Genomic DNA, 12,979 nt, shown 5'->3' with positions numbered 1-12,979 from the left:
GGCCCGGACCGGAGCCCAGCCCCAGCCCCAGCCTGCAGAAGGAACTCAGTGAGGCTGCGCTGGGCTTCTGCCCTCAGGACCATGGGAAACCAAGGCTGTGCTGCTTGAAGCCACTGAGTTCACGGTGTTCACTGGCTTTGTTCATGTAGTGCAGGCACCAGTCTCTGTGTCCACTCAGCCCTCGCTCACTCTGGCCCCCCAACCGTCCCTGGGGGGTCTCCGAAGCCCCCATAATACCGAACCCAGCAGTGGTTTCTCCCTTTTCGGAGGCCCGATGGCCCCTCTCTAACCAGGCTCCAGTGCTGAGCCGCCAGCAAACACTCGGAAAAGGAAAATGGCAGAACTCACACCTCACTCAGGAAACTCACGCCTCGCCCCCATGGCTCCATCCCCAGGGCTGCGGTTAGGCTGCAGGGGCCTGGTCCTGGCCCAACAGGAAGGGCCCGGGCGTGTGGAGGTGGGGCTGGGTGGCCACGGCCAGCGTCAAATGCTCCTACAGTCTTGCTGATACATTTTCCTTTCTTTAAAAAAACCTAACTGAAATTTGCATAACACTAACGCTTTTACTGTGTACAGTGGCATTTAGTACATTCATAACAGGGCATAACCATCACCTCTGTCCAGTTCCAGAACACTTGCATCACCCCAAAAGGAAACGCTTCCCACTCAGCAGTCTCTCCCCACCGTCCCCTCCCCAGCCCCCTGTTTCTGATCCACTCTCTGTCTCTATGGATTTGCCTATTCTGGACATTTCCTATGAATCGATCCTTTACCTTGTGACCTTCTGTGTCTGCTTCTTTTCCTGTAGCAAAACCGCAGGGTCATCGTGTGGGAGCAGGAGTCAGAATGCTTTTCCTCCTATGGCTGACTCATATTCCGGCATATGGCCGGCCCACAGGTGTCCATCGTGTGTTGATGGACAAATTGTGGACGGTGTTGCTGCCGCAAGCATCTGTGGAAGTGCGTTCCCGGTTGCTTGGGGTACATGGAGCAGTGGGATGCTGGGTCAGGTATAAGTCCATGCTGAACTTTCTGAGGACCTGCCAGACTGTCCCCACGGGGGTGGCACCTTGCTAATATACAGACGGCACCTAAGTCCTGCCACCCACACCACCAGCCCCTCAGCTTGTGTTATTATGAAAATGTTATTTTCCCCCAAGCATGACGAAAGTAATGTCCTGTGGGGATGCTTCCAGGGTGGCCCCCCACCCCTCACCCTGGGCCCTGTGCTCCCCCTGGGTCTGGCCGCTGCTCTGTGATTAGTCCTGACTTTTCACACGACCACAGGCAGGAAGTGGCCTGTGCTCCAGGGAGGGGCCAACCCTGTGACCCATGTCTGGAGGAAGAGGCCTGCCTGGCCGTTGGGTGGTGTGGGGCCAGCTTCTGGGATGGGCTCTCGGTCGGCGGTCTGCCCAGCCCAGGACACCAGGTGGCCATGGCAAGGCTAGGAAGCACCATCCCCTACCGAGTGGGACATTGCAATGGCTAGTCTCCGACGATGACCCCTATGAACCATCCCTTGTGAAGTCACCTCCCCACGACTCTCGGTGACTCACAGGATGCAGCAGAAGTGACGCTGCTTGACATCTGAGGGTGTGTCACGAGAAGCCTGGCCTATGGCTGAGTGCCGGGAAGCTGGCTGCGGAAGAATCCACTCTGAGACCACCCTGCTGAAGGGAAGCCCAGGCCAGCCTCACGGAGAGGTCACACATGGTGACACAACCGCCAGTCCCACTGTTCTAGCTACACAATTGAGGCAGCCAGGCTGGATGTGTGTTCCCACTGAGCCTCCAGAAGAATCCTGGGGACAGGGGAGAGGGGGTCTGCCCGGCTGAGCCAGGCCATTACCCAGGGACGGGGACATGGGAGCAAATGGGTGTTTGACAGGCAACAGATAACATGGGAGTTGATTTCAAGGCCGCACAGCCAGCCCCACCTGGGCTGTCCCTCCCGAGGCCACAGTTCAGACAGCAGACACTGGCGCAGGGCTCAGGTCCCTCACCCCACCACTTGTACCTGCCCCTGGGGAGGCAGTGGCCACTTTGGAGGGGGACCTCAGGGTCCACACCCAAGCAAGGACGGGGCCCTTCCACAGCCTGGGAGGGGTGTCAGCGGGGAGGGGCTCTTTGGAGGAACAGCCCTAAAGACTGGGACTAGCAGCTCCTCCCACTTGGGCCGGTGGACAGTCCCGTGCAGCGCAGGTCAGCTCCCGCACCCCAGGAACCTGGAGGGGACAGCCTGGCTCTGCCTAGGTCCCGGGGCCTGTCCCTTCCCCACTCCTGCTCCTCTCACCTTGCCCTTCTTCCAGAACCTTCTCCCCAGCCATGAGTCTCTCTAGGTGTCCACACTGCCTCACCCCCGCGCGCCCAGTGACCCCTGCGCGCAGCTTCCAACGTCCTCTCCTTTCGTCCTGTCACTGGCTCCGCTACGCAGCCCTGACCGCCAGGTTTCTCTCTTCAGAGCGCAGTCCCTCCTTCCGTGTGGCCTGCGCCCTCCTCTGGACGACTCCATGCCGGGGTTGTGGTCGACCCCGTGGAAGAGGCCTCCGCTGGCTCATCACCTGCAGAACTGCTCCTCCAAGAGCAACTCTCCCGGACCAAGCGGCCCAAGTCCCGGAGCGCCGGCGACGCCCCTCGCAGCCGTCCAATCCAGTCCCTCCCGGTCCGCACACTCGGCGCGTTCCCGCCGCGAGCGCTCTCGGCGCGGGGCCTCCCGCAGGTGCCACCTGCACGCGCGGCCCGCCAGCCCCGCCCCGCCCCGCCCCGCCCCGCCCCGCGCGCACGGGGCATGCCCAGAGCCGCGTCACGCGCCGCCTGCTCGAGTGCGGAGGGAGCCCTGCCGCGTCCGCGCGGGCCGGGCCGCCGCGCGCGCCGCCATGGAGCGCATCGAGGCGGTGGCTGTGGGCCGCTGCGCGTCCTCACCCTACCTGCGGCCGCTCACGCTGCACTACCGCCAGGTGAGGCCGCCCCGCGGGCGCCCCCGTGGCCCGGAGCCCCGCCCACAGCCCGAGCCAGGGCCCGCCGCTCCTCCCACAGGCCCGGAGCCCCGCCCACAGCCCAAGCCAGGGCCCGCCGCTCCTCCCACAGGCCCGGAGCCCCGCCCACAGCCCGAGCCAGGGCCCGCCGCTCCTCCCACAGGCCCGGAGCCCCGCCCACAGCCCGAGCCTGGGCCCGCCGCTCCTCCCACAGGCCCGGAGCCCCGCCCACAGCCCGGAGCCTCGCCGGGTTCCCGCGCCGCGGGAGCTTCTGGGTCGGATGGGGCTCCGGCAGGGACACCTCGGGGAGGTCCCCCATCCCTCCCAGGAGGCTTTGCTGGGCTCCGGCCCTTTTTGCGATGGGACGTTTTGGCCTCCCCTGAGATCTGGGTGACGAGAGGAGGCCGGGAGGGAAGAGGCCGGAGATGGAGCTGGGTGAGCACTGGGGAGCCTCTCCAGGGGGGCGCTCTCCCCGGGGCAGCACCTTAGAGTCTCCACCTGTCCCACTGGCAGGCTGCCTCCCGGGGAGTGGTGCTTCAGGGAGAACAGGACCCTGTTCCTGGGACAGGACGCTGTGTCCCCTGGCCCCGGGCACGTGGTATTTTCACCAGGGGTGAATGAATGGCCTCTTTTCCCTCTGCCCTTATCCCGGGGTTCACCGAGCCCTGGCCGCCTTCCTCCCTCACATCTGTCCGCCATCCGCTGTCGGGTTGGGTCCCCCAGCTCGCTGCCTCCTGCTGGATGAAGGCTGCCCTTCAGCCCGGCTCAAGCAGGACAGGCACCCTGTCCTCTCCCGGCCCCTTCCTCTCACCACCCTTGTGAGGCCCTCCTGGTTCCCAGCCTGAGAGAGGCCATTGCACCCCCACTTTCCCCATGATGCACCCAGGTTGGCAGTGCTGGCCTGTGGCAGGAGTGGGGCCAGTTGGGAATCAGTGTGGGACATGGAGGTCCTGCCCGTCTCCCTGGGGTTGGCCTGGGGCAGGATGCCTGATGGTGGCAGCACGGCCCCCAAGGGCCTGGGGCTCTGGGCAGCAGCAAGTGGGCACAGGGTGGGCCAGGCACATACCTGCTGGGCCCGTGGTTGTAGTGCACCCCCACTTCCTGTGCACGCCTGCAGCCTTGCTGGGCACCTTCAAGCCCGGCTCCACTGATGGGTGACCAGCACTGAGCCGTGCAGGCAGCAGGCTGTGGTGAACACAAGCCAGGGGGCCAGGCCAGCACTCCGTCAGGTGCCAGGGGACACTGGGCTGGCAGTGCAGCCACCCTGCCAGGGGGATCTGGTGGACAGGTAGACAGACTGACCAGACGCAGGGCACCCCATGGCACTGAAGGCAGTGGACTGTGTTCGCTCCAGTCCTGCCCCTCCCCCCCAGGCCCACGGAAGATGAGCTAGGCCTGGGGCCACAAGCTGGTGGGTCTGTGGGAGGGGCTGACTGGGCCTCAGCAGGCCTCTCTGACCTTGTCCTGCACCTCACCTTGGCTGGGCCTAAGGGTCTGATGGGTGCTTTGATCTTGAACCTCAAGGGTCTGTGAGAACTGCACGCGTGACAGTTACCCTGAGGGAGGTAGGGGCACAGCATGCATTTGGCACACTGGGGCAGGCCTTCCTTGGAGCCTGTCCTGGGTGGGTGGCTGGCCCCAGGGTGGCCGGATTGCAGGCAGGCCCGGGCTTGCCTCTGGGGCAGTACCTGCGAACAGCCTCCTGGGCAGCCCAGCCTGCACAACACAGGACATCGGCCCTCCCTGCCCCTAGAAACCAAGGCTGCCCATGCCTCCTGGCTAAGTTCAGACCAATTTTCCCAACTACCTGCAGACCAGCATGTGGGCCTCTGCCTGTGAGGTCCCCTGCCTAGAATACCCTTCCCTCATTTCTGTGGGGCCTGGTGGGGTGTCACCTCCTCCAGGAAGTCCTCACAAAGGCTGTCTCTCAGCGTCCTCTTCTTCTGTAGCTCCGGCTGCATTTTCTGTGTCTCTGGTGCTCAGGTCCATGTCCACTTTGTGGCCTGGACAGACCCCACAGGTGGGGCCAGCAGTTCACCAGGGCCTCTGGCTGACCCAATGACTGAGGGGCTGGTGATGGGCAGCCACAGGGCAGGGCCCCAGGTTCAGCCCCATCTGCAGAGACCCCCTGGGGAGGGGGCGGGGCGGGGTAGAATGGCCACTGCCTGCTCTGGCCTCCAGGATGGGAGCCTGCTTTAACTAATGGTGTCCAGCTGGCAAGATTCTGGGCCCCTCTTACCCCTGCCTGCTGGAACCCCACTGGTGTCCATTCTGCCTGCCACAGCAGGCTGGGCCCTGGCCCCTGCCCCACACTGCCTCTCATACACTGAATGCTGCCCAGAACTCTGGGAGCCTGCTGGGGTGCAGTGACCCTGGTTGGGGGGAGGGGCGGGCAGCAGGATGGTGGAGGGAAGTGACAGAACAACAGGACCACAGGATGCATGCAAGACAGCCCAAGACAGAGACTGGGCCAGGGAAGGAGATGTCACAGCGTCCAGTCACTGTCATTGAACCCGTGTCCTGTAGTGTGCACTCCCACCTAGCTCGACACCCCGTCTCCCGGCTAGTTCTGGTGCCGGTGTGCTCTCAGGAGGCCAGCCTCCCTCCTGCCTTCTTATCTTTCTTTGTCTAGTGGCCGGAGGGACCTTTAGCAATGGAAACCTGGTCTCTGCTCTGCCCTCTTGGGACCCTACCTGCCCTGACTGTGAGGATATGGCCTGCCAGCCCCTCCCCCATGCCCATGGTCCTTCCCACACTTGGTGACAGCATACATCTGTGCAGCTCCTTGTACTTAATCTGTGTTGGGTGGTGTGCATGCCTGCCTGGGATGCCTTCCCTCCCCTTGCCCTGCTTTTCTGCCTTACCCTCAGAATATCAGGCCTCCTGACCTCCCTGCCCAGCCCAAGCTGCTCCCCATCCCTGACTTGCGGGGAGTTCCTGTCTCCGATGGGCTGAGGCTGGGAGTGAGCCTCCCTGGTGGGTCTGTCTAGCCATCTTAGCTCCCCGGAGTACCTCCACCCATGCTGGCAGCCACCCTAATTGCCACCCTCCCTCTTTCAGAATGGCACTCAGAAGTCGTGGGACTTCATGAAGACACATGACAGGTGAGGGCCCAGCCTGGACCCCTCTGATGCCCATGGGGACTCTGGGAGCCAGGGCATGGAACCGCACGCTGCCTCTGCGTTCTGTGCCCCTCCATATGTATCCCCACTCTCACTTTCCCTTGTCTGAGGGACCCCAAGGCTGGGTCCACCTAGACCATGGCAGTGGGCAGGCCCTCTTGGACCTGGGAGAGACCGTCTGGGGGCCCTCGCCCCCAAGTGTTGGGGTATGGTTCCAGTAGCGTGCTCAGCAGGCACATGTCATGTCAGTCACCCAGCCCACAACTTGCCCAACATGTCCTTCCCCACCCTGTTGCCCGTTCTGCCAGCTGGCATATGGTAGGCCTGGGTCCTAGCCCAACTGTGTGACTGGCAAGCTCTGGCCCTACCTGGACCTCAGTCTCTCCAGCTGAGCAGGGGGCCCAGTTTTCCTGGGCTACTGGGGAGAGGAGGTGGGCCAGGCGTGCCGGGAACAGGGCCCCCAAGGAGGTGAGGTGAGGGGGTTGTTTCTGTGCTGAGCTCTGTCCCCCCTGCCCCTTGCAGTGTGACCATTCTCCTGTTCAACTCTTCTCAGAGGAGCCTGGTGTTGGTAAAGCAGTTCCGGCCAGGTGAGGCTGGCCAGAGTGGGGCATGGGGAAATGGAACTCCCGGGAGAACTGAGGCTCGGTGAGGGGGTCTGGCCTATAGTGGGTCACATGGACGGGGACACCACGTGGCTGTGACTGTGCTTTGCCCTCCCCCCAACTAGCTGTGTATGCCAACGAGGTGGAGCGCCACTTCCCAGGGTCCCTGGCAGCCATGGACCAGGACAGGCCACAGGTGCTGCCGGGGGCACTGCCTGGCTCTGTGGGGGTGACGTACGAGCTGTGCGCCGGCCTTGTGGACCAGCCTGGGCTCTCGCTGGAGGAAGTGGCCTGCAGGGAGGCTTGGGAGGAGTGCGGCTACCGCCTGGCTCCGTCCGACTTGCGCCGGGTGGCTACCTACAAGTGAGTGGTGCTGGGCCCACCTGCCGACAAGGCTGGGGAAGAGCGTCCTGCTGTCAGCACTGCCCAGGGGCTGGCCAGGCTGCTTGGAGGCGGTGAGCACTCCGTCCCCAGGAGTGTGCAAGCAGCTCGACTCCTGTTTTCAGCATGGAGTTGGGGGAAGGTGGGATGGAACGCGCCCAGATTGTGATCCCGGCCGGGACCCAAGGTTCTTGAAGCTGTTGGGGAGTATGCTGGGCCCGTGCCCCCACCCTGCGGCCCCTAGCCCTATGGGGCAGGCTCTGGTGGCAGCTGCTGCTGACAGATGCCTCTACTTCCTGTGGGATTAAGCACCAGGCGGGCGTTGGGGGTGGGGGTGAGTCACAGATCTGCCCTGACAGTGGCTCAGGAATGAGGGTAAGGCTGAGCTCTGAGCGGGAGGGGCCCCAGCACTCCAGGGGATGGGGGAGAGGTGTGACCTGGACCCTGGACTTCAGGGCCTGCCTCCACCAAAGCCCAGGTGCCCCTGCTGCACACTCCCCATGAGGCCCGCGGCTGGCGCCATGTTTCCAGGACAGGATGTGGGGGCGAAGCCCTCCCAGGGGTGCTGTGAGGTCCTGAGGGCCTCAGAGTCCTGCACGCTTAGTGCTGTACGGGGCCTTCCCCAGAGGGCAGAGGCTCTGTCCCTTTTCAGCCCGGTGCAGGGGCCTCTCAGTGTTGGGCCCAGGGCCCTCCTGGTTCAGCGGGCTCCAGGGCCCCGTCAGGGTGTCCCCTGGCCTGGGGTTGGAGTTGACTCCCAGTCCCAGGAAGAAGGTAGGCCAGAGGACCCTCCGTGTTAAATGTGGGTTTTCATACCAGAAGCTCGGACATCCTGGTGGGAGGGGCCTCAGGGTTCTGGCGGGGTCCTCCATGTGGCGGCCAGTGGCTCCTTGGTCCCTGAGCCTGCTGGGGAAGCAGAGACTCAAGGACTTGCCCTGGCGGCCTGGGGGCAGGTAACGAGGGGCTGCCCCCCAGGAATGAGCCTGGCAGAGTCCTGGCAGAGGGGTTGCTCGGCAGACGTGCTACACAGGGGGCAGAGGTGCAGCTGCACTGGCTCCACAGACCAGTCGGCCACCACCTGGTCCTGAGGGGGCTGGGCAGCCTGCTCAGACTTGCGTTTTGGAATCGAGGTGGGGCTGCGGGGAGGCAGGACTGGAGAGGGCCGAGTGGAGGTCAGGTCAGCTGTCCCTGAGGCCTGTCTGCGCTGGACAGACAGCACAGCTCATGCTGCCCTGTAGCAAGGCCCGTGGCTCCCTCTCCATGGCCCCAGGCACAGGTGACGAGGCCCAGGCTAAGGACGCGATTGAGTGAGGCAGGAGTGGCAGTGCCCAGCCTGGCCCAGCACAGTCTTCTTGGGCTGGGCCAAAGGTCACGCCGTCTCCTTCACAAGCCTGCGGAAACTGGGACTGGAAACCCCACAGACGGCATTTCCATCAAAGGTGCAGGCTTGGCCGCCGGCGGAAATGGGCCCTCAGGAAGGGTCTGAGGGAGATAAGGGGCCAGAGGGCGCAGGAAGCAGCTGGGCAAGGTCAGTTTGAGTGGGGTCCCCTCCTGGGGGGTGGAGAGTGAAAGCCCCTCAGTTCTGCTCCCTGCCCTGTGTGTGGGGCGCATCTCCAAGGGCGGCCTCCACCATGCAGGCCTCCGGCTGGCCTCAGCTAGCCTGGGCTGACCGAGGACTCCCGCACTCCCTGGTCGTCTCAGATGCCCCCTGATTCCCTTCTAACCTGCATACCTTGCCTGGCTCTTCCTCCCCTGTTCTGGGACCTGCTAACCTGTCCTCTTAGCCAGTAGCCACCGCGGCTGTTCACTCGTGTCCCCCACCAGTGCCAGTCTGGGCCACTGCCTTCTGCCTGATTGCCCAAGTCCCTCTTGGGGGCCAGCATCCCCTTCTGGCCACCACCTACTGAGGAGGGAGCTGTCTCACACATCACTGCTGCCGAGGACCAATGGGCTTGGCCTTGGGGACCTTGCCGCCACCCTACCGCACCCCTACCTGAGCCCTGGCCTCTTGCCTGGGCTGCCTTGGCACTGGCTGTCCCCAGCCTGGTATCCTGCAAGTGGCAGCGTGGAGAGCTGTCACAGGCACAGACCACACAGGCTGCCAGCAAGTCCCCACTCGCAGCCAGCCTGGAGCCCTGGATGCCTGGAGGGGACTGCGGGTTCAGGCCACCATGGGGTAGGAGGCCCTGGCCGAGGGCCCCAGAAAGCAGAGGGGCAGGGAGGGGCCTGCACCAGGGTCTGCAGCAGACAGCCTGCCAGACACTGACCGGCTCCACCGCCCACAGCCTCATGGCTGCGGTGGGTCAGCGATCTGCTGCCAGGGGAACTGGGCCTGCCACTCGGGCTCTCCAGGCTGCAGTCAGGGCGTCTGGGTCTCAGGGTCCTCCCAGAGTCCAGCTCCCGGGGCTGTGTGACTGAGGGCCCTTGTTTCCTGGCTGGCTTTGGTTGGGACCATGGTCAGCTCCTCCAGGCAGCCCACAGGCCTGGCCACATGGTCCCTCACAGCATGGCACTTGTTCTGTCTTCAAGGCCAGCCTGCCCACAGGTGGGGGGCATCCTGCTTGCCAGAGGGCTGAACGCGCAGAGCGGACAGGGCTGTGGGAGAGGCAGGGGTGACGAGCGGGCTCTGCACGGTGGCTCAGCAGATGCTGTCTCGACCCACAGGTCTGGCGTGGGAGTGACCGGCTCCAGCCAGACCATGTTCTATGCAGAAGTGACAGATGCCCAGCGGGACGGCCCGGGCGGAGGCCTGGCGGAGGAGGGAGAGCTCATCGAGGTCACACACCTGCCCCTGGATGGCGCCCAGGCGTTCGCGGACAACCCGGATGTCCCCAAGACGCTCGGCGTCATCTTTGGTGTCTCATGGTTCCTCAGCTGCGTGGCCCCTGGCCTAGGTCTCCAGTGAGTCTCCAGAGGGTGTGGACAGGGCCAGTCCTGGCCACCCTCCCCTCACACCCAATAAAAGCTGCTGTAGCTCCAGCCTGTGTGCACTGGCTCCAAGGTGTCATTAGGGTGGGTGGTGGGAGGCGAGACGGTGGGCTCTCGGCAGCAGAAGTGTGCCACCATGGCTGTGCGACCTAGGGCCAAGAGCAGTGGGGATGCGCCAGGCCAAGCGAAGTGCTTGGGGGCCCTGGGGATGGGCCCACTGGGCGCCAGGACACAGAGTGAGCTAGGGCCACTTGGCTGGCGGCTGAGCTCCCCGCCCCTGGGGAAGTGAGGTTCCTACCTTGACGACTGGGCTGGTGGCCCTGGGGTCTGCGGGACAATCTCTTCCGCCTGCCAGCCCGTGTGTGTGGCCCTGAAGCCCCTGCCTGTCATGGAGGGCAGGCTGCTCTCCATCAGCCTTGAGCGCTTGGATTCACAGGAGCGCTCGGCTCAGCCAGGCACCCAGCCTGCTCCATATGCAACGGGCAGGCTGGAGTCCACTGTGGGAAGTGTGTGCCGGTCACCATGGTCAGCCAGTCAGGGATGGGGGCCCAACCTGACCCTTTAGGAGGGTCGTGACCTGACCCTCTGGTCAGCCCCATGGGTATTGCCTTTGAGGACAGGCTGGGGGCAGCCTGCGTCATGGCCTCCTGACCCTGGGGAGGACAAAGTATCCAGGGGGTGCTGCCTGCACAGCCATGCGGGGACTGTTAGCCAGAGTGGCCAGGGCCTTTTCTGTGAACTGGGCTTAGTGCTCTGTGCCCCACTGCCCCTCAGGACTGGGCTCTGGGATGCAAAGGCAGAGGGCGTGGAGGTAGGGCACGCTGCCTCTGGCTCCTGCTGAGACCCCATTGTCAGGTGGGGCGACCTCCTGGGGGCGAGGTCCACCACCCTCCTGTGCTCCTCAGGCTAAGCCCAGGCAGGCAGGTAGGCAGGTGCTTTCCGTGAGCATGCATGGAGGGACACCCAGGTCCCTCCGCTGCTGTGGGCCCGGGGAATGCTTCTGGCCAAGCCCGGCCAGAGTGGCGCAGTGCACACAGCCCCTGGACCTGGCATTCCAGGCCATCCTGAGGAGGCTGTGCCCAAGCAACTCTCCCAAACAGCATCACCTGTATGCAAATGCCGGCTGCCACCCAGGTGGGGCCTCCTGGGAGCCCAGCCAGGTGTGTGCCATGCTGTTGGGGAGGGGCCCTCTGGCAAGCAGTGTGTCCAAAGGGCTGGCCGGCCCGGCTGCAGTGGGGGCCTGAGCAGCTCAGCTCCACCCTGTCCAGAGGAGGCCCCAGCAGGCTGCCCCGGGCCCCACTCATCTGAGCACGAGGCCCAGGGCAGGTGCCCCCCCCCCCAGCCCCCTTTGCAGCCTGCCTGATGCCCAGCCGTAGAGCTCCACTGGCCCTCTGGCCCAGACTGGCGAGTACAGGGTGGGGCTGGGGGCTCTCTGTGCCCCAGGGAGTGGACCGGGCTCTAGACTGGCGGGGCAGGGGTGGGGGACAGGGTCCCCGGACTTGGGTGCAGTCCAGCCCCCTCTGCTCTGGCAGGTCAGCAGGCACTGCTGCTGAGCCTAATGGAACTGGCATCGATTTCCCGGCATGGGGCGGGGGGGGGGGCGCGGGAAAGGGGGGGCTGTAACCGGAAACTCCCCTCCCTGGCCGCTATATTTAGCACCGCAGAACAGGGGCGGAAGCACAGCTCACTCCTGAGTCCAGCAGGCTCTGTCCAAACCTTGAGCAGCCTGTACCCCAGCCTGGTCCTGAATCCCCCGGAGCAAGGTTAAGTGGCCCCCAACCCAGCACATTGTGTTCAGCACAAGTTGAGCACCCACCTCAGAGAATGCTGGGAGAGCCCCTTGTTCTGGGGGCCTCAGAGTGGGAGCCCCCAGGCTAGGGGGCGGGTAGAACTGGGAGACGGGTGTTGTGGCCCAGTGGGCCCCAGAACAATGATGGGGGCCTTCCTGGAAGAGACTGGCAGGACAGGGTGGAGGCAGGAGCTCTTGACTCCCACTGGATGTCAAGCCCTCTGGCCCAAGGCTGCAGAGAGCCCAGCAGAGAGCACCCCAGGAGGAAAGGGTCTTTGTCCCGCAGCCGCCTCCAGTGCGCATCCCTCCCCTGAAGTGGACACCTTCCTGGGCACCATTGAACCTCTCCTGGGCACTGTTAGGTGCAGGCAGGAGGGGAAAGGGGACAGAGAGCAGGAGGGAAGGTTTCTGTGTCCTGCAGGGTCGCACCCTAGGCAGGGAGGCAGGGAGCCTGCCCCACAGAGAGGTGTCCTGTGTCTGCTGATCCTGGGTACTGCCCTGATGCTTGCCCAGGGGCCCTGGCCAAGGGGACCCGGGTCTCACTGCCAAAGGGCCTAGAGGGAGGCAGATGGGCGAGGCCCCCGTCTCCCCAGCTTTGCGGAGTAGGCGGGGGCTCTCTGTACCCTGAGGCAGGGCATGCCCTAGGGATGCTGCATCCCTGCCTGGTTGAGCTGGACTGAGGTCTGCACTGTGCCTCCCAGCAGAGAAAGCCTCAGCTAGAGCACAGCATCTCTGGACGGGGCAGCACAGCAAGCCCTGTGGGCAGCCTGAGCTGTCTTTCCTCCCAACACTGGCCGGGAGCAGGAAGCTTCAGAACTGGGTGAGGGAGGGGCCCACGGGGGGGCTGTTCTTTTACACTGGAATTCCCCCATCCTCAGGGGCTCCACTTCCAGGCCCCAGCTGGCCACCGGGCCCCTCTCACTTGCACTGTGGTAGTGGCCTCTTATGGCCTCCCTGCCCCTCCCCCGCAGCCAGGGATCTTTGTGAAAATGTAAGTCACAAACGTGGAGCCCAACCCGGCTCCGCTGCTTTCCGTGACTTCCCGTTGGTCTTAGCAGGAAGACTCTCGTTGGGGAGGCCCAGCTCAGCCTGGTGCTCACACTCACACCCCCACACCTCCACCCCAGCCTCACCTATGCTCCTCACCCCTTCTGCTTTGGCCACTGAGTCTCTCTCAGGCCCTCAC

General features: G+C 64.4%; 1 protein-coding gene across 2 annotated transcripts; it reads left to right on the top strand.

Annotated features, from left to right (window-relative positions):
• Positions 1–2,805: 2,805 nt before the first annotated feature.
• Positions 2,806–10,054, top strand: NUDT14 (nudix hydrolase 14). 2 transcript variants are annotated; one of them, XM_081050086.1, is made up of 6 exons: positions 2,808–2,956; positions 5,607–5,678; positions 6,035–6,078; positions 6,619–6,683; positions 6,824–7,061; positions 9,741–10,054. In XM_081050086.1, the coding sequence occupies exons 1-6, from the start codon at positions 2,876–2,878 to the stop codon at positions 9,979–9,981; spliced, it is 741 nt and encodes a 246-aa protein (XP_080906212.1). In that variant the 5' UTR covers positions 2,808–2,875; the 3' UTR covers positions 9,982–10,054. The 2 variants fall into 2 exon arrangements, with proteins under 2 accessions (XP_080906213.1, XP_080906212.1); XM_081050087.1 differs by lacking the exon at positions 5,607–5,678 and having other exon boundaries at positions 2,806–2,956.
• The last annotated feature ends 2,925 nt before the right edge of the window (positions 10,055–12,979 follow it).

The sequence above is a fragment of the Rhinolophus hipposideros genome (assembly GCF_964194185.1).
Source record: "Rhinolophus hipposideros genome assembly, chromosome: 5".
NCBI lineage: Eukaryota > Metazoa > Chordata > Mammalia > Chiroptera > Rhinolophidae > Rhinolophus > Rhinolophus hipposideros.
This window is presented reverse-complemented; position numbering and strand designations above follow the sequence as displayed.